This window comes from Gopherus evgoodei, chromosome 2, assembly GCF_007399415.2.
Source record: "Gopherus evgoodei ecotype Sinaloan lineage chromosome 2, rGopEvg1_v1.p, whole genome shotgun sequence".
Lineage (NCBI taxonomy): Eukaryota > Metazoa > Chordata > Testudines > Testudinidae > Gopherus > Gopherus evgoodei.
Genome location: NC_044323.1, coordinates 33,613,508 through 33,641,018, shown reverse-complemented (window position 1 = coordinate 33,641,018; position 27,511 = coordinate 33,613,508). Strand labels below are relative to the sequence as shown.

The 27,511-nt window shown below is 45.3% G+C and overlaps 1 protein-coding gene across 3 annotated transcripts in view; it reads left to right on the top strand.

The window, feature by feature from the left end:
- GAD2 (glutamate decarboxylase 2) overlaps window positions 1-27,511 on the top strand; it is a 66,876-nt gene that overhangs the window by 35,893 nt on the left and 3,472 nt on the right. For all 3 annotated transcript variants that reach the window (XM_030550329.1, XM_030550330.1, XM_030550331.1), the window contains 7 exons: window positions 1,052-1,106; window positions 2,667-2,783; window positions 5,476-5,540; window positions 11,913-11,991; window positions 14,214-14,363; window positions 16,248-16,355; window positions 23,774-23,863. In XM_030550329.1, the coding sequence (XP_030406189.1) occupies window positions 1,052-1,106; window positions 2,667-2,783; window positions 5,476-5,540; window positions 11,913-11,991; window positions 14,214-14,363; window positions 16,248-16,355; window positions 23,774-23,863 (664 nt within the window). The remainder of the gene's footprint in view (window positions 1-1,051; window positions 1,107-2,666; window positions 2,784-5,475; window positions 5,541-11,912; window positions 11,992-14,213; window positions 14,364-16,247; window positions 16,356-23,773; window positions 23,864-27,511) is intronic.

Below are 27,511 nucleotides of genomic sequence, written 5' to 3'. Positions count from 1 at the left end.
CCATTGAGCCTGAATCTCAGGTGAATGGCTTCTACTAAATCTACTGCAAATACCATGTACACTAAATTTGAAGGATTTGAAGACATATTTTCTTTTAGCCCAGACCAGCTGCTTCTTTTCATGGCCTTCTCAAAGCTGGTAGGAAGGTAACCAGATCAAGCTATGGAGCAGTCACTCGGAGACAAATTCATCCGTAGTGTCACTCCACTAGAGTTACACCGAGGATGAATTTGGCCTGCTTTGTTTTGTTCTCCATTGCAAATAAAAGGCTATGTTCTCCTGTGGGTGTGGAGAAGTAATGGGAAGGGACTCAGCTGCTCTTAGCAGGCAGAAGACTTTCTTTTCCCTTCCCAACAGTTTAATTTTGGAGCAGTCAGCTGATCTCATGGTTTGGGGTCATGCAGTTGATTCCAGGATTCTCTATGCAAGTGCAGAGCCCCCTGGAAATAGGGTGACCAGATGTCCTGATTTTATAGGGGCAGTCCTGATTTTTGGGTCTTTTTCTTATATAGGCTCCTATTACCCCCTACCCCCATCCCGATTTTTCACATTTGCTATCTGGTCACCCTACCTGGAAATGATCCTCAAAGCCCTTGTGAGATGGAGTCACAGACTCCATTGCTTGAACAGAGGGCCTGGTTGGGTTGCCACACAGCAACCAGTAGCACCCACAGAGTTGGGAATCCCTTGCAGGACATCCAGGATCTTCTCAGTGGGGCTACAGAGGGACATTGGAACTTGAAGAGCTATGGGGCAGGATTTGCCTTTTAATATAGCACTAAGTGGGTCTTCAGCATGGTCCTGAACCACCACCAGCATGGAGGTGACTTTTCCCCACTATTATTACCACACTGGTGCCAGCTGACTAGCTAACAGTGAAATTCAGCGTTGTGCTGAAGGCCAGGTCAAGGACTAGGCACCATTGAAGTGCTTACTTTGAGAGTGTAAACGGTGCAGAGGGGTCGATTTCATCCCTATCTGAGTGGAAAAGTGAATAGAAAGGGGCTGATTTCAAAACTGGAAGCTTAATATGACATTATCCTTTCTGCAGAGGGAAAATGATCCCATCTGACCTTGAAAGAAGAATTATGGAAGCCAAACAAAAAGTAAGTCTATTACCAGGAGCCTTCAGAAATGGTGGAGGATTTTCCACTTCCATGCATAGGAGACAAGTGGCATTTTGGTCAATTTGATTGGTGTTTTTTAAGAGGCAATTTGAGCTATTCTGTATTATGTTCCCTTGCAGGACAACATGGAATGATACCATGATTTACTTATCTGAAACACAACAGTATAATGAGGAAGGTTAGAAGTGCTGAATAAAAGATGTGTTTAAAGATGTTTCATGGCCTTTCCAAGGCATTTGTCTTCCTTCTATGCTATATAGTATAATCTTCTCCTGATTTAGACCTCCTCGGTCTGTGATACAATCACTAGCTGAATGTTAGCTCTAAATGAAAAGACTTCGGGGATTGAATTTTTTTTTTAATAAACTGAAAATCGTATCGAAGTCACAAAAGCAAGTCACTATATTTAGTTCTTAATTCAAAGAACTAAATATAGTCTCCAAGGTACAGTTTATATTTGTGCCCTTTTAAAAGGCCCTTTTTAAAGCTTAAATATGATATAATAATATATAACTTATTTTAATATGGTGGCTATAGCAACAGTTGCTGTACAGTAATAATTTAAAAAACACAGAGTTCATAATACACAAGAAAAAATGGTCTTTGTAAAAACTCGCTTTGCCTAAGATAAACCATGGGGGAAGGCAAAACTAAACCAAAAAAAAAAACATTCAACCAAAACCCTACTAAGCATATATCCTATTTCGAAGGGGGAAAGTTCAGGCCTTTTAAGAAATATCAGTTGCTCATTACATGTTAAGAAACCGGTATTTTTTATATAATTTTCATATATAAATTTTAGACCCCAATCTTGCAAAGTCTTAGGCACTTGCTTAACTTTACACATTTTGAGTAGTTCCAATGGTTTCGGGGGAACTGCTCATGTGCTAAAAGTGGAAAGTAAGCATAAACCTTTGCAGGATCAGGACCTTACAATATAGACTCTTGGGATAGGGAATGTGCTTTCTTACATGATGCACAGAATCTACCATGTGTTGAATGCAACATTAATAAAAAGCATAATATAGGCTACTTCAAATTTGCCAAAAAGATGTATTGTTCAATGATGCATAAAGATAGTTTGATTTGTCCTACATGTTATAACAGTGTATCCATGTTTTACTTCAAACAAACAGGTAAGTGTGGAAATGTTCATTCAGAAGCTTTTACATCTAATGTATCTTTATTTACATAAATGGCACAGCGAGTTGGCCTTGGAAGTTTGCTGCCACCTAAAGGCAGAAACTGTAATATTCTGAACATCTAAAATGAGAAAAGCAACCAAAAAAAAAAAAGCAAAAGTATCATGAAGAAGCTCTTGATTTCCAAATGGCAGCTTCCTTTGCCTGGCAACATAAAGCAGGTTTGTCACCTGGAGACACTTGTGTATTCATTCCGGATTAGCACAGTGGCTATGGCAATTAAAGTTTTACTTACATTATGGCCTCACTATTTGGAAGAAAATAGAGCTACTGCAGATTCAGGTGGGTTCTCTGTTTGACCAATAATCACTGAGGAATATTTCTCTTCTTTGTGTAGGGATTTGTTCCTTTCCTAGTTAGTGCCACTGCAGGAACTACAGTGTATGGTGCATTTGATCCACTCCTAGCTATTGCGGACATCTGCAAGAAATACAAAATCTGGATGCACGTGGATGTAAGTACTGTATTGCTCTAGGGACTGGATTATTAAGTGTGCCAACTTGAATTCATCCATCCATGTACAGTGTCATTTTCCACAGATGATAATTTACTTGGTCTTCTAATGAAAGCTAATGAGCTAGGGCCTAATTCTCCCCTCCTTTGATCTGAAAAAAAGGCTGGGCACCTGGAACGCCTGGTGAGGTTGCTGAGAGCTGTTGATGCTCTGCACCTTTGGAAATCAGGCCATTTTAGCTGTCTAAACATGCATTTCAATGACTCACTGTAGGAATCCTAGTTTTAAAATCTTGGCATCAGCCTCTGTATCTCTAGACGTCATCATTGTGAGAAAATAACATACCCCATATACTGCCATCTTCTGTGGCAGATGTCAAATAAATCAAACTGGTTGAAAAATCTTTGACATTTTTCTTCTGTCCAAAAATGTCACAGGATTGTAGCTGAAATGTACTGGTTTGAATGAAAATATTGTCCGGAGGAATTTGGGGGAGGGTATGGAAAGAGATTGAGAAACCTCCCCCCAGGATAGCCCACTGGTTAGTGTACTCACCCAGGATGGGAGAGACATGGATCCAAGTCCCTACTCCATCCATTTCAGCTATTCCAGGGTAGGGGGCCTCCTGTGGGTTCTTTGCAAAAAATGTCTGAAAATCTCATTTTTGTTTTTCTTTGGAATGAATAAAAATCTTGAAATTTTTCATGAAACAGAATTGCTGTTTTCCAGCCAGCCCTAAAAATAAACAAGTGAGAAAAAGGCTGTTAGTTGTTTCTAAACTTGCAGTCAGTTAATGCTGTAACTCCCCCAGACTACTGAAACTCGGAGGTCCCTAAGGCATCTGCTAGACCAGGACTAGGCAAACTTTTTGGCCAGAGGGCCACATCTGGGTGGGGAAATTCAATGCATGGCCATGAATGTAGCTGGGGCAGGGGATTGGGGTGTAGGAGGGAATGCGGTATGTGGGAGGGGGTGAGGTGTGTAGGACTGGGCTCAAGGCAAGGGGTTGGGGCAAAGGAGGGCTACAGGTGTATGAGAGAGTTCAGGGAAGGAGGTTGGGGTGCAGGAGGAGTGTGGCAGGGGGCTCAGGGAAGGCGGTTGGGGTGCAAGGGGTGTGTGGAGTGCGGGAGCGGGCTCAGGGCAGAGGTTCAAGGAGGAGTGTGGCAGGGGGCTCAGGACAGGGGGTTGGGGTGCAGGAGGGGTGTGGTGGGGCCTTAAGGCAGGGGGCTAGGGTACAGGAGGGGTGCGGCAGGGGGCTCAAGGCGGGGACTTGGGGTGCGGGGTGCAGGAAGGGTTCAGGGTGCGGGTTCCAGCCTGGCACCACTTACCTTGAGTGGCTCCGGGGTGGCAGCAGCGCGCAGCGGAGCTAAGACAGGTTGCCTGCCTGCCCTAGCTCCGCGCTGCTCCACTCCCAGAACCCACTGGCACCATGTCTCTGCGGCCCCTGGGGGAAGAGGGGCAGAGGGCTCTGCACACTGCCCTGGCCTGTGGATACCTCCCCCAAAACTCCCATTGGCCGCAGTTCCCCCTTCCAGGCCAATGGGAGCTGCGGGGGGTGGTGCCTGCAGGGACGTGGTGCCAGCCGCTTCCAGGAACAGTGCGGGGCCCACAGCGTCACAGGTCATGGCAATCCCGTGGGCTGGCTCCAAAGCTCTGAGGGGCCGGATCCGGCCGGGGGGGGCTGTAGTATGCACATCCCTGTGCTAGACTATCTTGCCAAACTGATTCACTAACATTAGCTTACTTTATTGAGGTCCTCACTGTGCCTCATTCTTCTGCACATGCTGGCAGATGATCTCTCCAATCCCAGAGCTCTGCAGGAAAGAAGATGGTGAGAAGGAGGTTTGAGGAAACATTAGTGGTTTGAACTCAGATGCAAAACCCATCTCTCCAGCTTGGCTGCTGTCAAAGTTAGACTCAGGACTCACAGTTTGTCAGACCACTCTGTTTTATTAGCACAGCTCTCTGCTAATAACACCCAGATAATGTGAGCACCATGCAAGACACAAACTATCTTATTTATACAGATAAAAGGGTGAGCACTTAACAAGATAACACAGGAAGCAGAATCTGATAAGTTTACCTGGGCTAGGCATGCATATCTTATTTCCTTACTAACTATTACCAATCTTCTGTTAATGTTTCGCCATTAGCACCCTTGTTTATGCCTAATGTTTCTTTTCCTGGCACCTGTATTTCAACATTTCTTATTTCTGCTTAAAGGTACATACAACATTTCTTTAACCCATTCTTATTTTTACAATATAATTCATTCTACTTTCACACTGCCATCCCACTGTATCAACACCATTGTTACAAAAAGGGAAAAGGCCAATTTATCCTTCTGTGTGTCTCTAGTCACCTATTGTCTCCCCAGCACAGATTGGGGCTCGCCTAGCATACTGCTGTCATATATGGCTATGGTGAAGGAGGAATTAGGTGGGCTGGACAGTGATGCAAGTTGACACAACTCCAGTCACAGCCTCCTGAAAGAAACCACAGGAGAGAGAGATGAAAACCATTAGTACAGTTTATTATCCAGGCCCTAAACTGTAGCTCCATCTGAGGTGTTTAGAGATATATGGGTTCAGCAAGCAAAGGATCAGACGTAACCTTGCTTGAACACATGAATGCAAGCACCAGAAAAATACAAAACTATCTGCTTTGTAAGATTATGTATCTTGTCTTTCAGGCAGCATGGGGTGGCGGGCTGCTGATGTCTAGGAAACATAAATGGAAATTAAATGGTGTTGAAAGGTATGATTTATTAACAAATTAAGTGCTCCAGTACATTTGTGATTACCCCAGAAACGTCTATAAATAAAAATCAACCAGTCTTATTCATTATTATAATTTAATGTCCAATGTATAGCATGAAGCAATCTTTCAAGCTATCCTCTGTCAACTGAAATAACATTGCTAAGTTCCTTTATTCGAAAAGCTTCGTGACTAAAAACTTGTGATGTGACTTCGTTTTCTTATTCATATAATGCATAGCTCCTATTTGTGATTTCCGTCTTTCAAACTGTATTCTGAGCTCCAGAATGGTAATTGTGTGATTCTCTGTATGAACCTGTCCAAAAAGAACTGGCAATTGCATTTCCAAAAGAACTGAACCTTGGAGACCTTGCAACGGGGTTCCCAGACTGTCTGAGATTGTTCCAATTTTATTGGGGAGATCATTTATAAATCCTCAAATCACTATGATATATCAGCATGTCACAATGCCATGACAACATAAAACTAAGTTTTTATGCAATGTCCTAGTACACTGGATTGTATTGCAATGGGTTGTAGCTGGAATTTTATCATCAGAAGAGTTGTTATGCATACTCCTGCTAGGAATATTTAATTTACACATCCAAATTCATAGCTTCTTCTGTTCTCCACATTTCTGTAGTTGCAAAACTCAGCTCATATGTGCAGCAGCTCAGATTTCTGCACTGTTTGAATATGCCTCATGGAAGTAAATCCTTGTGCTGAATCTTGAAAATGCTGAGGTTTAAGTGTACAAGGTTTTGAATTCCACCCACGGTGAATGCATCTATAATACACACAGAAATGATGAACCAGTTCAGTAGCAATAAAGAATAATCTGAATGAACTCCTGAGCAAGTTCTTTGTCCAGAAACCCTTTTAAAGCTTCTATTGGTTAAGATTAGGATATTATTCCCATCCTACTTCTTTCTAACTTCTGGCAAAACCACAACTCCCTGCTAGTTAAATTGCACTAGTCCCAACTTCCTTCTTCCCTGTCTTTGTGCCTTTGGTTTCACTTAATTCCCATGATCCTCTTACTGGTTCCACAATATTTTCCTTCCATTCTTCTCCTGCAGACTCTGTATTCATGTCTCTCTATGAGGGCCCAATCCCCTTCTCGCAGATGCATGAGCATATACACTTCTAAAAATTGTTTTTTTATCTTGAATTCAGAAAGCAGCCAGTGATGTCCTCTCCAGCCTTTAGAACTCAAAAAGGACTTTAAAAAGCTAGACACATTTTTGTTAAAGAAAACTGACTTATCACTTAATACATGCACACTGTGCTTATGAAGGATATACTTCAAAACATTCAGGATGTTAAAATCCCCTGCTCCTGCTGCTTATCAGGATATAGCATTAACGAGGAACCTGAATCACAAAATGTGGATCCAAGATAGGAGCCAAATCTGAACTTCTTCCAAATTCAGAGGTGTTTGGATTAGAAGTTCTGGTTTTAATTTATGATAAAGAGATGCCTAAATCATGAATTCAAACTTACAACTCAATTGGAACTTCCCTGACATTCAAAGGGTTTAGATCTAGTGTTCTGATAAGGATCATCTCCCGGTATGGGGCAGTGAATTACATGGGAATCTTGCCATTTTGTCTTCCTTCTTCACATGGTGAATGATGAGGGCGGGGGGCAGGGGTAACTACTCAGATTTCCACAGAGTATGTACACTTTGTGCACATGTGGATGCTAATATTGGTGCTTAGGGATATTAAATGGGAAAAATTCCAGTCTGAGCACCCACATGTGAGATTTAGATATCCTACTAAGGTGTTCCCATTTGGATGTTGCAGAGTGAGAGTTAGCTCCTGCATCCATTTCAATCTCCAATTTCTAATAGCCACAACACAGCAAATAAAGCCAATTCTTGATCCAGCAAAACTCCAGGATGATCCGTTAGGAAATTTCCAAAGAAAATGATGTGTCTCATTTTTGTCTATGTAACTTTCTTCTTTAAATGTGACTGTCAGCCATCATTTTATTTAAGCGTATATCAATAGCTATCGTCAGTGCTCTTTGTGACCAAGCAAATTTAATTAGATAAAATACTTTGTGCACAACCGTGAATTTTCTGGTGAATTTTAGGAAAATGGATGACCTGAAGGTCAATGCAATGATTTAGGCAGAAAATTGATATTTGGGCATTGTTGCTGGTAAACAACCCTTTTACTATAAAAAACCTAAGCCACCTCCATGCATCTTAAAAAATGTACTTAGGGTTCTCTGTAAAGACAGAGAAAAGTTATTAGCTGTAATAGGAAAAGAGATTAATAGGCTTGAATGCAAGTTTAGAATCATTAACTCCAGGACACTAAACAGGTGAGTGGCGCTGAGTTGATTAAAAGCTGCCAAATGCTCAAAGAGCTGGGCCAAGTAGCCAGATGCTGCCTGTGAAAGAGTATTCCCTACAGGCTTTGCTTCAGGGGCTGCATAACCCCGTTGAAATAGCAGGAAAGGCAACAAAGAAATATTCCACCAGCTACAGGATTTTGCAACTGCGCATAGTTGCATTGATCATAATGGTCTCTTCTGGCCTTGGAATCTATGTTTTGGGGGAGTAGGGAACAATTTGAGAGAAAATGACAATGCTCATGTACTAATATGCAGGGCGCCTTACCGCCAGCAGGATCCCAAAACACTTCACACACCTTAATACTGACTGGTTTCCAAACAGAGAAAGAAAACTACCTCCCAGGCCAGATTCTCAAAACACTCACCTCTATTCTTGCAGGTACAGTTTTGGTCCCCTAGATATTTGCACCCCCAATTTACTGACTTGTTCAGATCTACTCAGTTAAACAGCCCCCTCCCACAGCAAGAAAGAGCACAATCCCGTGCCATAGGCATCTTCAACAGCCCTCCAAAGTATAAATCCTGCAGTTAGGAAATAACAAGTCAAGCATAACACAAAAATAAAACAATGAACAATTGAACAGTTCACCACTCCACCTTTCCCACAACCTCAATCCTTTAATGTTCACCCACCCGCTTTGTGCTCCCAAACTTGTTCCACCGCTTGTGCAGGGAAAGCCCCTGGCAGGCCGGGCTGGTTTGTTTACCTGCCGTGTCCTCAGGTTCAGCCAATCGCGGCTTCCAGTGGCTGTGGTTCACTGCTCCAGGCCAACGGGAGCTGCTGGAAGCAGCGGCCAGTACGTCCCTTGGCCCGCACTGCTTCCGGCAGCTCCCATTGGCCTGGAGAAGCGAACCGCGGCCCCTGGGAGCCACGATCGGCTGAACCTGCGGACATGGCAGGTAAACAAACCGGACTGGGCTTTCTCTGCACAAGCGGCAGAACAAGTTTGGGAACAACTGCTCTACACCCATGCACACAGATGGGTTTTGCAGCCTGCCCTTGAGTCAGTAGATTCAGTCTCATTTGTACCTGGCAGAGCAGGAGGACTTCCAGTCAAGGGCCACTGACAGAGAGTGCCCTGCCAGCAACTTCCTTTCCTTCAAAGCCTGGGGGCTCCAGATTCAGCTTTGCAGATGTAATCCAGGATGTCAAGATCAAAGTGACCTGAATAGTGGTCACAACTAACTGTCGATGCAAAAATGTACTTGCAGTTATCTATGTCTTCAAAAACTGACATCTGTTTAAGGCTGAGCTGAATAAGAGCCAAATTGTGGTCCAGACTGTGGCCCATATAATGCGCCTGCAGAGTGGAATAAGAGGAGCGCAAGGCATCCTCTTCCTGTCCTAGGCGCATCTCTCTCTCTCGCTCTCTCTCTCTCTCACACACACACACACACACACACACACACACTCTCTCTCTCTCTCTCTCTCTCTCTCTCTCTCTCTCTCTCTGTGGGGAAACCAGAAAGCAGATTATAGCACAATACAAAGAAATATACAGCAAAGAATGAACATTTAGCCCATTTGGAGATTGTTATGCCTACCCTTAATAAATGTGTGTACATTATAGCTCAGGCAATCATATCCATAGAGCAATCTTGGAACTCAGGCTAGTCATAAGGGCTGGCTTCAGGCACCACCAAGCAAGCTCGTGCTTGGGGCAGCAGATTCTAAGGAGCGGCATTCCGCCCAAACCTAGGGTGGCACGGCCACCTTTTTTTTTTTTCTTGGTTCGCCGCTCCAGCCGCCCTGCACTCTGGTGTTTTTTTGTTTGTTTGTTTTTCTTTTGTTTTGCTGATGACTTTCCATACACCACTGTTGGGGGTGGAGGAGGGGAGTGCCCTGCTGGAAGCGGGCTGCGCACTCCGTCTGCCCCAGCCGGTCCCAGGTCTGCAGCAAGCCCGGCAGCCTGCATCTTTCCCTCCCCACCGACAGACAACTTTCAATTCACTTGCAGGCGGGAGTGGCATGGAGCCCTCCTGGCAGGCGGTGCGGCGGGAGGGGCTGAGTGGTGAGTGCCCCGGCTAAACGAAGCCCTGGCTTCCCCACTTTTCTCTCTCCCCCCAACTCCCTCTCCCCCGCCCCCGCCACTAGCCGGAGCACGCACACTGCTGCCCAGGGCATGTCTGCAGCGCAGGGAGTCCCGCTAGCCAGAGTGCAGCTGTCACCCGCCCAGAGGCTCCCCAGTGCGGCAAGGGGAGGCGGCAGCCGCAAGCTGCCAAGTAAGTGGCACTGGAAGTTTGCACCCTGGGTTTTTTTTGTTTGTTTGTGTTTTGGTTCACCACTTCAGCCTCCTTGCACCCTGGTTGTTTTTTTGAGTTTTTTGCTTGGGGCGGCAAAAGAGCCAGAGCCGGCCCTGTTAGTCGTTCATTCCAGTTTTTACTAGGCTTGTCTCCACTTTTGGAGCTGTGTTTCTAGTCTCCTGTTGACCCAATTCTCAAACTTGCCCAGTTCTGAAGCTGGGAGGCACAAATCTACCTTTACATATGTTAAATATTTGATTGGCTTTATTTAGCCATTTTTGAAACTTGGGATTTCTATACATTCTTCTTCATCTTCACTGTGGTCTAAAAATACTTTTCCAAATGATCTCACATGTATAACAAGACATGATCGTTTCAATACAATTTCAGCCTTCTGTAAGCCATGCCAGGCCATTATTTGCTTCTTTTTAAAAAAATCTCTGAAGACTTGTTAGCCTTTCAAAAAAAAAGAAAATCTTACTTTTAAGTGATTTATTAAAAAAAACCCTGCAAAACCCTAAATAAAGGGAACTAAACTCCCCAGAACATTTTTGAATCCCCACTACCAGCTCCTATCACCCTTTCCAAGCCATTTGCAGTGATGTGGTTAGTTAGCAGCATAGCTTTTGCTGCGCCAATGAATCTCTCTTCCTATGCCACAGCATTTTGAGGAGCATAGGACCTGCTGTTGTTTGCCTGCTTGAGTCAATGCATGCTAGTAAGTATTTCAGAATGCTCTCTGACTAACTTTCTAAGGCAGCTTCTGGCATCTTGGTAACCAAGACAAATGGCCAAGAGCATGAAAGAGCATTTTGAGATAATGCCATATTCACTACCATGATCATTTTGCATCAGCAAGTTGATGGGATCAATGGGAGTTAATGGGAATAAGTGGGAGTTAGACACCAAACCTGTTTAGGCGCTTTTGAAAATCCCACTAGGCACCTAGCTGCATCTCAGCTGCCTAAACACCTTTGCAGATTGGTTCTAAATAACATATGTGTTTTTGACACATTCACTCTTTGCCTTTAAAATGTAGCTGGATCACAAGAAATTCTGGTGCTCACAAAATCTAATGTATAGCACCATGGCTCTGTGTGAACTCTCCAGAGCCATAATCCAGAACTCTACAAAAGTCTTTACTTTGATGACAAGTATCAGAGGGTAGCCGTGTTAGTCTGGATCTGTAAAAGCAGCAAAGAATCCTGTGGCACCTTATAGACTAACAGACGTTTTGGAGCATGAGCTTTCGTGGGTGAATACCCACTTCAGACATGCATCTGAGGAAGTGGGTATTCACCCACGAAAGCTCATGCTCCAAAACGTCTGTTAGTCTATAAGGTGCCACAGGATTCTTTGCTACTTTGATGAGTGATCTGCCTGTGTAAATTGATATCAGTGCCCCACTGTGTGATTAAAGGTTTTACAATTGGGTCCTGCAGAGCCAGTGCTAGGCATACACAGATTAAACAACTGGTTAAGGCCCTGAACAGTTCAAGAAGGCCCCATTCACTTTTTATTATGTGCTGTATGTGGGGAGAGCACCAAAATATTCCTGCTTAGGGCCCCCCAATGGGTTAGCACTGCCTCTGGGGTCCTGTATGAATGTTAATAATCACTCTTCTGAAAACCGCTGTGTGTATTTTCAGCCTTGCATCTTTGAGGCCCATATGAGCCTTATTATTTTTGTTTATTTCTGAATTTTTCATGATTTCAGACCTGTGGTATAACATCTCAGTTTAATGTTGTTTGTTGTTGCAGGGCCAACTCTGTGACTTGGAACCCTCACAAGATGATGGGAGTCCCATTGCAGTGTTCTGCCCTTCTCGTTAGGGAAGAGGTATGTCTTCATCCAGTTGCACCTCTAGTCATTTCTGGCATTTCTCCCCGGAATGTGCTGGATGCCTTCTTTATAACTGTGTCATAGCTAATGTATGTTAATGGAATGAAGATTACAGATGAAACTGAGAAACAAACTTCCAGGCACTTGTTCAGTCTACAAACACAGAAAGGATTTAAAGCAGCTGTCCAGGAGAAATGAATGACTATATCTTTATAGAGTTTTGGCGACTCTGTATTTGAAATACACTGAACTAAGTTGTGCACTTAGCTGAAGCCATGCAACACCGCAGCTTTTAATGCCATGTATAGGTGTGACTGAAGGCACAATCTGGCCCACTTACAAATATCACTTGGACTAGCAATACAGTGTACAGTGTCCATGAGTTATTGCCCTTTCAGATGTTTGTGGTCAATCCAGGGATGAAAGTAAGTTAAAGGACTTCCGGTACGCTGGAGTCCTGAGCAGGAGCGTGGCCTCAACAGAAAGAGGCGGGGCCTCAACTGGAAGAGGCGGGGCCTTTAAATCAAGATATAAGGGCCTTGGGGCTCTGGCTGCAATGGAGCTCCGGGTCCTTTAAATCACCGACGGAGCCCTGCCACTGCTACCCCAGGGCTCCAGGAGCTGGGCTCGGCCAGCAATTTAAAGGGCCTGGGGCGCCAGCAGTGAGGATCCCCGGGCCCTTTAAATCGATGCCCAAGCCCCACTGCCTGAGCCCCAGGATAGCAGTGGCAGGGCTTGGGCAGTGCTTTAAAGGGCCGGGGCTCCCCGCAGTGGCAGGCGCTCCAAGCCCTTTAAATCGCTGTCCGAACCTGGCTGCCAGAGCCCCAGGGGTAGTGGCGGCAGAGCTCTGGCGGTGCTTTAAAGGGCCAGGGGCTCTGGCTGCTGCTGGGAGCCCCGGGCCCTTTAAATTGCCGGCCGAGCCCAGCTCCCAGAGCCCTGGGGTAGCGGTGGCAGGGCTCTGTCGGTGAGAAAGTCGGAAGCCAGTCTGGTCCAGCATGGCGTACTGGCTCTTGCCAGTATGCCGTACTGGACCATATCGGCTTACTTTCACCTCTGGGTCAACCAGATGGCTAAACATTACAACCCAACACTGATATATAAGCCCAATTTGTGCAGCGTGGAAAGAAAAAAGAAAGCCCAAGTTCACGTGATAAAATCTACACATTTTATTTAGTATTTGGACAGCTACAACTGGAAGAATTTTCCTTCAAGCTTGTAATTTTCATATAGCAGCCCGTTATTGGGACAGCTGCTATACAACCACCACCACTTAGACCAGCTATTGAAAAGCTGGTTACTGCTCTGCTAACAGCTGCACAGCAGATTGTACACAAAGTGCACTTAAACAGAAAGAGAGGAGCCAGGTTTTATTTGCCCTGTGGTTCAATTCTGTGAAACAAGTCCTGGCCTCATTGAAGCCAGTGCCATTCCTTACCTAGAGTGAGAACAGGTGTCTCACAAAAAATGTACAGCCAACTATTTTTCTCTCATTTTTCCGTCTCATTTTTATGAGTTTCATAGATAAGTAAATCTTGAAGACAAGGACCCCTCGTGGACTGCAAAATACAGTTTTGGGAAAGAGGCCTATGGCATGCACAAAACTGCACAAAGACTTCAAAAGAGCGAGGATTTGGCTATCTCTATATATAATGCACACAAATAAAAAGGAAAACTGAGAAAAATTATTAGCTCCATGCTTTTTGTGAAACGGCCACCCTCACCTTAGCTCAGAGATAGCCAACTGGGGGCCCGCATCCAAATTTTGTGCACATTGCAAGAGTGCCTCCCAAAATTACATTTTGCAGGCTAGAAGGGGGGTTAAAATGTGACCACTTACCTTCAAAAACAGCACTTGCAGTGTACTTAAAGGCATATTCACCCCTGTCTGTCCAAAGCCTTTCTTACTATTTAAGACCCCCATAAGCACCTGGTTTGTAGCGTAGGTGGCGTGGATGGCCTTCCATGTGCCTTCAGCATTGGAATGAACTTCACCCTGAAAGAATAAAAATGGGGAATAGTAGTTTAGAAACAAAACCAATTCAGCAAAGAGTGTCATGACATTATTTAGAAGAGCCACAGGGCTGCTGGGTCAGCTTGCTTTATCCAGAGTAATGCTTTGAAAAGTCATTTGGAAAGGTTACATAATAGAAACAAAGGAAGCAAAGCAGTAAAACCATGCAAATGCCAATTTTCCTTAACTGTGTCTCTGTTTCTTTAAGGGCTTGATGCAGAGCTGCAATCAAATGCATGCTTCCTACCTCTTTCAACAAGATAAACACTATGACTTGTCATATGACACTGGAGACAAGGCGTTGCAATGCGGGCGTCATGTTGATGTCTTCAAGCTCTGGCTGATGTGGAGAGCAAAGGTAAGCAAGTACATGATGTATTTGTTTGCATAAAATACTGAACAGCTCTGTTTTATATAATCAGAATTTTAGAAATGTCTAACCTGAGCTTTTCACATGAGATGGAAGAAAGAACAATGATGAAAATTAAATACTACATTTCCGCTTTCTTTACCTTTTAACCGATTTAGCTACAAAGCATCTCATGACTTTGAAATTCAGACTCCATGTCATTGTACACCAATTGTGGCATCTAACTCTAACAATCTGACAGCATAAATATGTTTAAATATAAGTGTAACCGATCCAGAAAGTTTTTGGAAACACAAAGATTTTTTATTTTAATGAAATTCTAAAACTAAATGTGACAAATTCGTGACTAACACACCTGGTTCCATTTTATACTGTGATTACACAACAGTCACATTATTACTATGGGCAAACTAATTAAAATCTGAAAGTACTGGCTCTTTTTGACTCATGCATCCTTTTGTATAATATTGCTAAGCAAATACTTTGGTGTATAAATTCAAATGATTATGCCCAACTATTTCAGGCTTGTTCACTGCAGTTGACTGCATCATTTCTATTAAAAAAAAAAGGCCTTAAAGATCCTTAGATGCTTTATTCAAATTCTTAAAACACATTCTAGAACAGTTCTTTGGGACTGTCACCAGGAGTCTTCAAAATTGGATGCAAGCCATCTTTGTGTCTCCCTGATCCTCAGGCCGCTAGGCACTGGCCCAGTTGCAAGGAGCAACTTCAAGAAGCCTCAAGGCTGTTTTCAAGTTGTCCTAGTTGAAATAGCCTCCCAGGAGCTGCTGTAATAGTGGGAGCCTTCCAAGCACAAGGGAACATTGGCCACACCCCTTTGTCTTTGGTCACACCCCCTATGCTTGGCACTATGCTGGCTCTGCACCACTGTAGGATGCCCCTACCCAAAGGTCCAGTTAGCTTTAGGTCTGCTTTGCAGTGCCAGAGCAGTACAAATCAGATTTAGCTGGGCTGAGTGGACTTTTGTTTATAAACATTTTTTCTTAAAGGCCATATCATTTCCATATTTCTTTGACTATTTTTTCTCCCCATTTCCTACCTCTATTTAACTTGAATTATTTACATTAACATAAGATCAGTGTTTCTTAAACAGTTTGTCTGTTCCTGCAGCTTGTTCTCCTGACTTGAAGCCATAATAATGCTTTATTAATGGCATCATGGCTGGTGGTCACAGAAATGATTATGATATCACGAACAGACTTGAGCTGGAAAGGAAGCAGCAGGAGAAACTGAAGCTCTTAAAAACAAAGATTCCAATTTCATACTAATGTCCTTTATCAAGTAGCAATGAGGAGAGAGAGAAATGGCCATGCTGAAGAGCCAGAGCTTTTTCTAATTAGAATGCTTGTTTTTCACCAGACATCAAACTGCTTTTTAAAAGCTCCTTTTATCATTTAATTTTCTAGGGGCTTTTTGGGCTAGGAATAGGTGCCAAATTGCCTCCCCTGAAGGCTAAAGTCCTCTCTCCATAGATCAGTGCAAACTTCCCCACTTTCTCACAATGTGACTCAACCCTGACCAAGAAGGAACAACTGTAGAGTTCATGCTCCACAGCTTTCCAATCCATGGCCTCACTGCAGAGGCTGCCAACAAGTGTTCCTACCAGTGATTCATATCTTCAATGGCACATTGGGACCTGGACTGATATCACCAACCTATTTCATACAGGTCAGATGGATACAGCCAGAGCTGGGTGAGCTATTCATAGCAAACAAGAAGGTGCACAGCATCTCCAAGATAGACTTTAGAGAAGTAACCTGCATATTTGCTTTAACAAGCACCACGTATCCTGACACGATAGCAATTCAGAATACAGAGAGGTACAAAATATTGTGTTCTTTTTTTATGAAGGGAACTACAGGATTTGAAGCACAAATTGACAAGTGCTTGGAACTTGCAGAATATCTCTATAATAAAATAAAGAACAGAGAAGGCTATGAAATGGTGTTTGATGGAAAGGTATGTATTCTGACTTACTGTAGCTTTAAAATTTGGTGCATTTTGTCAGGAGTTGTGTTGCTACTAATAGGACAACCTGGTTTTGGAGGACCCAGAAACATGCTCCTAACAAAGGAAACTGCGAATGATTCCCATCATTGTGGGACAAATGAAATGAGGCAGCAGTGTGGAGTATTGTAGCTTGCATCACCCAGATGAAAGTCAATAGCTGACTTTTACTGGTGACAGATGAAAACAGGCTCTGCATGGCATGCTAGTGCACTATAGATTCACACCCCAACTTGGCACTATGTCTCTGTCTGGACAAACTATGAAAACAGGCCACACCCTAATTTTCATCTGTCTTTTTCTGGCCCCTAAATGTGCAAATTAAACTAGATTAGACTCCATTCTTCTCTCACATTAGCAAGGGAGCTTAATGGAATGTAAGGAAGTGTAACTGAGCACTAGGGAACTTCAAGGAGTAGAAGAGAATCTAATTTATACTATCAGTCACTATGTCTACACTACGGGATAATTTCAAATTAACATAAACCGGTTTTATAAAACAGATATTATAAAGTAGATTGCACGCGGCCACAGTAGACACAGTAATTCGGCAGTGTGCGTCCATGGTCCGAGACTAGCATCGATTTCCGGAGCGTTGCATTGTGGGTAGCTATTCCGTAGCTATCCCATAGTTCCCGCAGTCTCCCCTGCCCCTTGGAATTCTGGCTTGAGATCCCAGTGCCTGATGGGGCAAAAATCATTGTCGCAGGTGGTTCTGGGTACAGCCTTGTCATAACCTAGTCCCAGATTTGGACCTTAGCGTCCAAAATATGGGGGTTAGCATGAAAAACCTCCAAGCTTAGTTACCAGCTTGGACCTGGTACTGCTGCCACCACCCAAAAAATTAGAGTGTTTTGGGGCACTCTGGTCCCCCCAAAACCCTTCCCTGGGGACCCCAAGACCCAAACCCTTGAGTCTCACAACAAAGGGAAATAAATTTTTTCCCTTCCCCCCTCCAGGTGCTCCTGGAGAGATACACAGAAGCAACCTCCGCTAAGCAGAGGGAGTCCACCCTCTGTAATTCCAGTCCTGGAAACAAAAGCACTTTCCTCTTCACCCAGAGGGAATGCAAAATCAGGCTAGTAAATCTAACACACACAGACCTCCCCCTGACTTCTTCCTCCCACCAATTCCCTGGTGAGCTGCAGACCCAATTCCCTGAAGTTCCCCACTAAAGAAAAACTCCAACAGGTCTTAAAAGAAAGCTTTATAGAAAAAGAAAGAAAAATACATACAAATGGTCTCTCTGTATTAAGGTGACAAATACAGGGTCAATTGCTTAAAAGAAATATGAATAAACAGCCTTATTCAAAAAGAATACAATTCAAAGCACTTCAGCAATTATAGACATGTAAATACAAAGAACATATAAATCCCTATCTGATCTTTGGTACTCACAACTGGGAAACAGAAGATTAGAAAGCAGGAAATAGAAAAACTTCTCATCCGAGAGAGCATACAGGCAGAAGACAAAGAACTCAGACACAAAATTCCCTCCACCCAGAGTTGAAAAAAATCCTGTTTCCTGATTGGTCCTCTGGTCAGGTGGTTCAGATTACTTCTTTCCAGGTGAAAGAGACGTTAACCCTTAGCTATCTGTTTATGACACGCCCCCCAAATTGCAGACAGTGGGGAAGCTCACTGGCGGCGATTTCCTTTTAGAACTTGAAAATAAACAGATTAATACAACACATGCACCTTTACATATACCACTAAGTATATAACTAACAGACTTCTACATTTTAAGAACACTTTTTAACTACTGAATTCTGGGAAACTCTCACGGGAGAGTGCATCAGCTACTTTGTTAGAAGCTCCTGAGATATGCTGAATTTGAAAATCAAAATCTTGGAGGGCTAAACTCCAACGAAGAAGTTTCTTGTTGTTCCCCTTGGCAGTATGAAGCCACTTTAGTGCAGCATGGTCAGTTTGTAGCTGGAACCGCCATCCCCAAACATATGGGCGTAGCTTTTCCAGGGCGTACACAATGGCATAGCATTCCTTTTCACTTACTGACCAGTGGCTTTCCCTCTCAGACAGTTTCTTGCTGAGAAACATGACAGGATGGAAGTTGTGATCTGTTGCTTCCTGCATGAGAACTGCTCCTATACCACGCTCAGATGCATCCGTGGTTACCAGGAATGGCTTGTCAAAGTCCGGGGCCCTGAGCACAGGGTCAGACATGAGCTTTGTCTTAAGTTGGGTAAAGGCCTTTTGACACTGATTAGTCCACTTAACTGCATTTGGCTGGGTCTTTTTGGTCAGGTCGGTCAGTGGGGCAGCGATTTGGCTGTAGTGTGGTACAAATCGCCTGTAGTATCCGGCCAAGCCTAAGAAGGATTGGACCTGTTTCTTTGACCTTGGGACAGGCCACTTTTGGATAGCATCCACCTTGGCCTGTAGGGGGTTTATGGTTCCTCGACCCACCTGGTGCCCCAGGTAAGTCACTCTGTTTTGGCCTATTTGACACTTTTTGGCCTTAACAGTTAGTCCGGCCTGCCTGATGCGCTCAAAGACCTTTTCCAGGTGTAGTAGGTGTTCGGGCCAGGAGTCTGAAAAAATGGCCACATCATCGAGGTAGGCAACTGCATATCCTCCCAGTCCTGCTAGTAGACCATCTACCAGCCTCTGGAAGGTGGCGGGTGCATTTCGAAGGCCGAAAGGAAGGACATTAAATTCATACACCCCCCGCATGGGTGACGAATGCTGACCTCTCCTTGGCAGGTTCATCTAGCGGTACTTGCCAGTACCCCTTGGTTAAGTCTATTGTAGAGATGAACTGAGCACGTCCCAACTTCTGCAATAGCTCATCGGTGTGAGGCATTGGATAGTTGTCCGGACGAGTTACCGCATTTAGCTTACGGTAGCCCTTAGCTATCTGTTTATGACAAGCCTCACCCCTCCCTTCGTGAAAGCAGTAGACAACCATTTCGCGCCTTTTTTTCCTGGGTGAACTGAGCAAATGCCATAGCACAGCAAGCATGGACCCTGCTCAGATTGTGGACATTGTAAACACAATTGTGGACATTGTAAAGCGCAATTGTGGACATTGTAAACACCTCGCGCATTCTCATGCTGTCTGTGGTGAACCATGAACTGCAAAGGCAGGCGAGGAGGAGGCAGCTATGGCAGCGCGGCGACGAGAGTGATGAGGACATGGACAATGAATTCTCCCTAACCGTGGGCCCTTGCGCTTTGGAGCTTCTGCTGGTAATGGGGGAGGTTCTACCCATTGAACGCCAATTTTGGGCCCGGGAAACAAGCACAGAATGGTGGGACCGCATAGTTTTGCAGGTGTGGGACGATTCGCAGTGGCTGCAAAACTTTTGCATGCGTAAGAGCACTTTCTTTGAACTTTGTGACTTGCTTTCCCCTGCCCTGAAACGCCATAATACCAAGATGAGAGCAGCCCTCACAGTGGAGAAGCGAGTGGCAATAGCCCTCTGGAAGCTTGCAATGCCAGACAGCTACCGGTCAGTCGGGAATCAATTTGGAGTGGGAAAATCTACTGTGGGAGCTGCTGAGATGCAAGTAGCCAAAGCAATCATTAAGCTGCTGCTACGAAAGGTTGTGACTCTGGGAAACGTGCAGGTCATAGTGGATGGCTTTGCTGCAATGGGATTCCCTAACTGTGGGGGGGCGATAGATGGAACCCATATCCCTATCTTGGCACCGGAGCACCAGGGCGCCCAGTACATAAACCGCAAGGGGTACTTTTCAATGGTGCTGCAAGCACTGGTGGATCACAAGGGACATTTCACCAACATCCACGTGGGATGGCCAGGAAGGGTTCATGACGCTCGCGTCTTCAGAAGCACTACTCTGTTTAAATGGCTGCAGCAAGGGACTTACTTCCCAGACCAGAAAATAACAGTTGGGGATGTTGAAATGCCTGTCGTTATCCTGGGGGACCCGGCCTACCCCTTGATGCCATGGCTCATGAAGCCATACACAGGCAGCCTGGACAGTGGTCAGGAGCTGTTCAACTACAGGGTGAGCAAGTGCAGGATGGTGATAGAATGTGCATTTGGCCGTTTAAAGGTGCACTGGTGCACATTACTGACTCGCTGAGACCTCAGCCACACCAATGTCCCCTTTGTTATTGCTGCTTGCTGTGTGCTCCACAATCTCTGTGAGAGTAAGGGGGAGACCTTTATGGCGGGGTGGGAGGCTGAGGCAAATCACCTGGCTGCTGATTACGCACAGCCAGATACCAGGGCGATTAGAAGAGCTCACCAGGAAGCGGTGCACATCAGAGAAGCCTTGAAAATGAGTTTCATCATGGGCCAGGGTACGGTGTGACTGCTGTGTTTGTTTCCCCTTCATGAACACCCCCCCTTTATTGACTCCTTCCCTGTAAGCAACCCACCCTCCCCCTTCGATTACAGCTTGCTTAAGGAAATAAAGTCACTATCGTTTAAAAACCATGTATTCTTTATTAAAAAGTAATTATAAAAAGAGGCAGAGAATTAACAAGGTATCCCGGGTGTGGTCTGGGAGGAGGATAGGAGGGAAGGAAAAGGCCATTAAGCACATTTCAATGTAATGACAGCCTTTTGGTTGGACTGTCCACGGGGGTGGAGTGGGCGGGTGCACGAAGCCTTCCCCCACGCGTTCTTACACGTCTGGGTGAGGAAGATATGGAACATGGTGAGTACTGAGGGTGGTGACACAGGGGCTGCAGCGGCATTCTGTGACCCTGCTGCTCTTCCTGAAGATCCACCAGACGTCGGAGGATGTCAGTTTGATCACGCAGCAGCTCCAGCGTTGCATCCCGCCACCGCTGATCTTCCTGCCTACACCTCTGATCTTCCTGCCGCCACTTCTCATCTCGAGCATCTCTCCTATCCTCATGTTCACTGGCATCTTTCCTGTACTTTGCTACCACGTCCTTCCACTCCTTCAGATGAGCTCTTTCATTGCGGGTTACTTCCATGATTTCAGAGAACATTTCATCTCTCGTCCTCTTCTTCCTCTGCCTTATCTGAGCTAGCCTTTGGGATGGAGTAGGGAGGCTTGAAAAATGTGCAGCTGCATGAGGGAGGGAAAAAAAGGAGAGAAGTATTTAAAAAGATACATTTTACAGAACAATGGTTATACTCTTTCACAGTGAACAACACTATTCACCTTACATAGCACATGTGATTTCACTACAAGGTCACATTTTGCATCTTTTAATATTGAGTGCCTGCGGCTCTGGTGTTACAGATCTCACAGACGCAGGTCCAGGCATCACAATTCAGCTTGCATGTGGCCATGGTAAGGCTAGCTTCTCCCTTTGCTGCTTCTTTCCTGTTAACAAGGAGCAGCAGACGCCAACCCCTCCCCTCCCCAATCCAGTTCTCTAGGATTGCTTTAGCCCTCCCCCCACCGCATGGCTGGTATCATGGAAGATCACTGCTAATCATCCCTTTCCCCCCCCCCCACCGCATGGCTGCTAGCTGGGAAGATTCCTGCTGGCCAAACGCTAAAAAGCTCAGCGCTATCCTTCCTCCTCTCCCCCCGCTTTGCTACGTGCAAGGAAGGATTTCTTTTAAGCAACAGCCCAGTAGGAAAATGTCCATCTCTGTCCCCTTAATTAAATTCCTGAATTTCAACCAGGTTACCATGAACGATATCACTCTGCTGAGGATAACAGAGCGAGATAAAAAACGGATGTTTCTTGAATGCCAGCAATCACCGGGACCATACACAGCTATGCTTTGTCATGCAATGATACCCGATTACTTGCTACATGCATGGCATGGTAAAGTGTTCTACTATAGTGGACAGAACAAGGCTGCCTTGCCCAGAAACCTTCTGCAAAGGCTTTTGGAGTACCTCCAAGAGCGCTTCATGGAGATGTCCCTGGAGGATTTCCGCTCCATCCCCAGACATGTTAACAAATTTTCCAGTAACTTTACTGGCTGTGAATGCATCCCAAGCCCTCATGGCAAATCAATCATTAAAAAACGCTTGCTTCTAAACCATGTTTTATATTTACAAAGGTACACTCACCAGAGGTTGCTTCCATGGCATCACTGTCTGGGCTAGTGGCTTGGGAGGGCTGGGAGGGTAATTCCTTCTGGGTCACAAAAAGCTCCTGGCTGTTGGGGCTAACGGAGTGCTATGTGCTCGCTGCAAGGTCGTCCTCCTCTTCCTCATCCTCCTCCTCACCTTCCCCCTCCGCTGAATCCTCAGCCATGGTTGAGATTATAACCCCCACCTCGGAATCCATGGACAAGGGGGCGGTAGTGGTGGCGCAGCCCCCTAAAATTGCATGCAGCTCAGCGTAGAAGCAGCATGTTTTCGGCACTGACCCAGATCTTCCATTTGCTGCTTTGTTTTTCTGGTAGGTTTGTCTGAGCTCCTTAACTTTCACTCTGCACTGCACTGAGTCCCTGGTGTGGCCTTTTCCCATCATAGCCTTGGAAATTTTTTCAAATATTTTTTCATTTAATCTTTTGGAACGGAGTTCTGTTAGCACTGAATCCTCTCCCCATAAGATGCAGTACCTCTCGTGTGGTCCATGCTGGTGCTCTTTTTCTATTCTCAGGAGACTGCATTGTTACCTGTGCTGATGAGCTCTGCGTGGTCAGCTGTGCTGATGAGAGCTCCACGCTGGCCAAACAGGAAATGCAATTCAAAAGTTCGCGGGGCTTTTCCTGTATACCTGGCCAGTGCCTCTGAGTTCTGATTGCTGTCCAGAGCGGTCACAGTGGTGCACTGTGGGATACCGCCCAGAGGCCAATAACGTCGATTTGTGGCCACACTAACCCTAAACCGATATGTTAATATCGATTTTAGTGTTACTCCTCTCGTTGAGGAGGAGTACAGAAATCGATTTAAAGAACCCTTTAAATCAATATAAAGTGCATTGTAGTGTGGACGGGTACAGCTTTAAATCAATTTAAACGCTGTTAAAATCGGTTTAACTGCGTAGTGTAGACATGGCCTCACACTCACCTCTGACTCTAGCCTATATGTCCAGAGTTGTACATTCTACAGTCACACAACAAAATCAAAGTACCCAGAATGCTCCTTAACTAGGTCATCTACTATAGACACCTGCTTCTTGAGAGACATTAACTCTGTATTCCATGCAGTTTCTTGAAAGGACAGCACCTATAGAATCCAGATGTCTCTCTCTGTAGGGGACAAATGCATAGGCACAGTGGGGGATGTATAGCTGGGTCTGTCTTCTTTGGGATAAATTGCCTAAAATTATCCCTAATAATGATCCTAATGACTCTCTGTCGTGTGCAGTAATGAAAGCCAATGATTGCTTTCATAACGTGATTTATGAGAGGAGGGAAAGGCATGGAATTAATTGCAATTGAGATATTATGAACATTATTTTGCCTTGTAAGCTATTATTATTCTGTGTTTAGCCTCAGCACACAAATGTCTGCTTCTGGTACGTACCTCCCAGTTTGCGCAACATGGAGGACAACGAAGAAAGAATGAACCGCCTTCTAAAGGTAAATAAGATATGATGGTTCATTGTATGCAAGGCATGCCCATGTCATCAACATTAAGGCCGCAGGTATCTTTAGCTGAAAATGTTTCAAAATATTAGCTATGGGCTTGCACAAGAATCTTGGATAACAACCCTTCAGTCGCCAGCTTTGGGGAAGTTCAAACCAAATTTGGATCCTATCTTTGAATATCAGGCTCATCTCTAACAATGCTTTTCTCAAATCATGGTCTGCAGAGCACTTGATGATGGTCTACAGAGGCCTGGACAGTCACATGATGCTAGCTGCTCCTCCTTACTTCTAGCATCCAGAGAGACTGGAGGCCTGTAAAAAGATCTGGAAGTAAGGAAGAGAAGCCAGCCCAGCTGCCTCCTTGAGGGACCACTGCTATATAAGTAGAAGAGGTGAAGAAACAGGAGCTGTATTTAGAGACTAGAAATGCCAGAAGATGTTGCAGAGAGGGTGAGAGGTGAGAGAGGAGAACCAGACAGCCTGTCCAAAGGAGTAGGAGGAGGAGAATCGGGCAGCCTGTGCCAGGGCTGCCCAGAGGATTCGGCCCCCACCGCCGAATTGCCACCAAAGACCCGGCACTTTGGCAGTGGGTACCGGGGCAGAAGGACCCCCTGCCATGGGTCTTCGGAGCACTTTGGCGGCGGGTCCCAGAGCAGACGGACCCCCCACTGCCGAAGACCCAGAGTGGAAGAAGCTGCAAGGGCCCAGGCCCTGCGAGAGTTTTCCGGGGCCCCCGGAGCGAGTGAAGGACCCCGCTACAGAGGCCCCAGAAAACTCTCATGGGGTCCCCTGCGAGGCCTGGGGCAAATTGCCCCACTTGCCCCCCGCCACCCCGGGCGGCCTTGGCCTGTACAGGGGGATGAGAGAAACAGAACGGATAGAAGGGGAGTTGAAGTGAAGAGCAAGAGCAGACAATGTGATTAATAAAAAACCAAAATATTTGGTGCTTAAAAGAAGGATGAAAATACACAAAGACTTTCCTAGTGTTATTTCTCCACGTGAGCTGCCACGGGATGTGGTGTGATCAAGAATGGGGCTGTGATGAGGAGGTGGTCCACTAGGGAGTTGCTTTGTGGGGACACTCAGAGCACGGGGGCGGGGGAGATATCTAGTTATTTTTTTATAAATTGGAAAAACTAGTGACATAAAGGTGATTGTTTGAACACTTCCAGTGTTATTTTAGTTGTTTCTTTCTGCAAGGTAAGTGGGTTTACAAAATGCACCTGTAATTCAGCTCATCCAAATCCTGGTCTGTGTGTTTTGTATTCCATGTGTTTGCCCTTTCTCAGTATTTTTCTCTATGGTGTTTATTTGAACCTTGGTCATGCTTGATGGTAACAATTTAAATTGCAATTGGTGATCCTAACAAATGTAACAATTTGACCAGAGGCTTTAACTTGGTTGCGTGGTAGAGGTCTAGCATATGAAAACAAAGGGAAAGTGATTACAACGATATTCTTGAGGATTATGCAGAAAATGACATGTGTTAATTGCTTTTGTCAGCAATACTGAGTGTTAGCACACTGGTTAGAATAGCTCTGAGCCATTTATTGCCAATATAAAGAACTGCTTTGTGCCTTAGCAAGATGTCATGACTGCCTTTGCAATGTCATGCAATATCTGCTGATACATGTAAAGTTAAATCCTTGTAAATACTGCTGCTTTTATCTAAAATAGGAAGGTGACAAATCAAATGACGAAATAATCTTGGGAACCTACCTGCACTTCCCTCCAGCATGCCTACCTAAAGGCAGTGGGACTACTCACATACTTGAAAGTAGGCACATGCATACCTATTAGAGATGGTCAGAAAATGAGTCTTTTTCCCATCAAAATTTTTTTTACAACAATGAAAAATTGAAGCTTTCCATAGAAAAAATGTAGACTTTTCAATAAAAAATCAAAATAAAAAATATTTCATCCAAAAATTGAAATATTTTGATTCAGAAGTGCTGCCACAGTGCCTCATGGGAGTTGTAGTTCAGGTTCACCAAGCTCCTCTATAGGCTGGTCTCCCTGATTCAACTACATCTCCCATGATTAAAGCAGTGAGTCTGTTTCCATGACTTCTGTAGCGGCTGGTGCTGGCTCAGGGGCTACCCAAGACAGGCAGCCCCTGGGCCAGCAGCAGCAGTTTGGCTGTGTGGGAGGGGACCCAAGCCTGGGGCATGGGGTTGGGGTGCGGGGCGGCGCTTACCTGGGGCGGGGGCTTCCCCGGCTCCTACCAGTACGTCCCTACAGCTTCTAGGTGGAGGGGTCAGGGGGCTCTGCGCACTGCCTGTGCTCACAGGCACTGCCCCCGCAGGTGCCACCCCTGCAGCTATTGGCTGTGGTTCCTGGCCAATGGGAGCTGCAGAGCTGGCACTTGTGGCAGGAGCAGTGCATGGAGCCCCCCTGGCCGCCCCTGCCCCTAGGAGCTGCAGGTACACTCAAAGCCAGGTAGGTAGCCTGCCACCAATGCCACCAACCCCCCAGCACCAGCGGGAATCCCAAGCCACACACTGCCACCACCCCTCCAGCACCAGCAGTGGACTCTGGCCGAGCACCGCAACCCCCCCACACACACACACCCCAGCACCAGCAGTGGTCCCAGGGCGAGCACTGCCACTTGCCCCCCACAGCACCAGCAGTGGTCCTGAGCTGAGCACTGCAAACCCCCTCCCCCAGCACCAGCGGGGGTTCCAGGTTGAGCGCTGTTACCTGACCCCTCTCCCCCAGCACCAAAGGGGGTCCCGAGACACCTTGACCCCCACCTGCAGTGCCCCCAGACCGCCCTCCCAGAGCACCCCTGCCCCCTTCTGCCCAAGTTTTAGTCATGGCAGGTATTTTTAGTAAAAGTCATGGACAGGTCACGGGCCCATGAATGTTTGTTTACGGCTCATGACCTGTCCATGACTTTTACTAAAAATACCTGTGAGTAAAATGTAGTCTTACCCATGATGCATCTTGTCTCTTCATTTGATGATGGGAGGCAGCACATCATGGGGTTTTCATGGTCGCTGTGCATCATGAGAGATAACATCCAGCGGGGGAGCATGGTTCACAGAGAAGAATGGAGACATGAGGTAACCAAACTGCAGCTCCCATGAGGCACTGCAGTGACATATCTAAATAAGAATATTTTGCGGCTTGGACAAAATATTTCAGTTTTCAGCTGAAACCCACAAACATTTCAGGTTTCAGACATTTGTTTTTTCAATGAAAAAAATCAATTTTTTCCTTAAAAAGCAGACATTTTCACGTTTGTTTAGTTGAAAATCCAATTTTCTGAAGAAGAAAAAAAAAATACAAATAGTGTTGATGGAAAATTTTCAACCAGCCCTAATGAATACCTTGGTGAATTGGAGCCAAAGGCAGTAGAAATCTCCCACCGACTGTAATAAGAGCATGACAGTGCCACCAATGCCTTTCTCATGCAGTACTTTCATAGAGTCATAGGGCTAGTCTACACTATCACACTATGTTGGCACAGCTTCACCAATGCAACTGCGCCTCTGTAGCGCTTCTGGTAAAGACACACTATGCTGATAGGAGAGCACTCGCTCTTCGGCATAATACCTCCACTTCAACGAGAGGTGGAAGCTCTGTCAGCGGGAGAATATCTCCCGCCGACATAGCACAGTATGGACACTGCTTTAA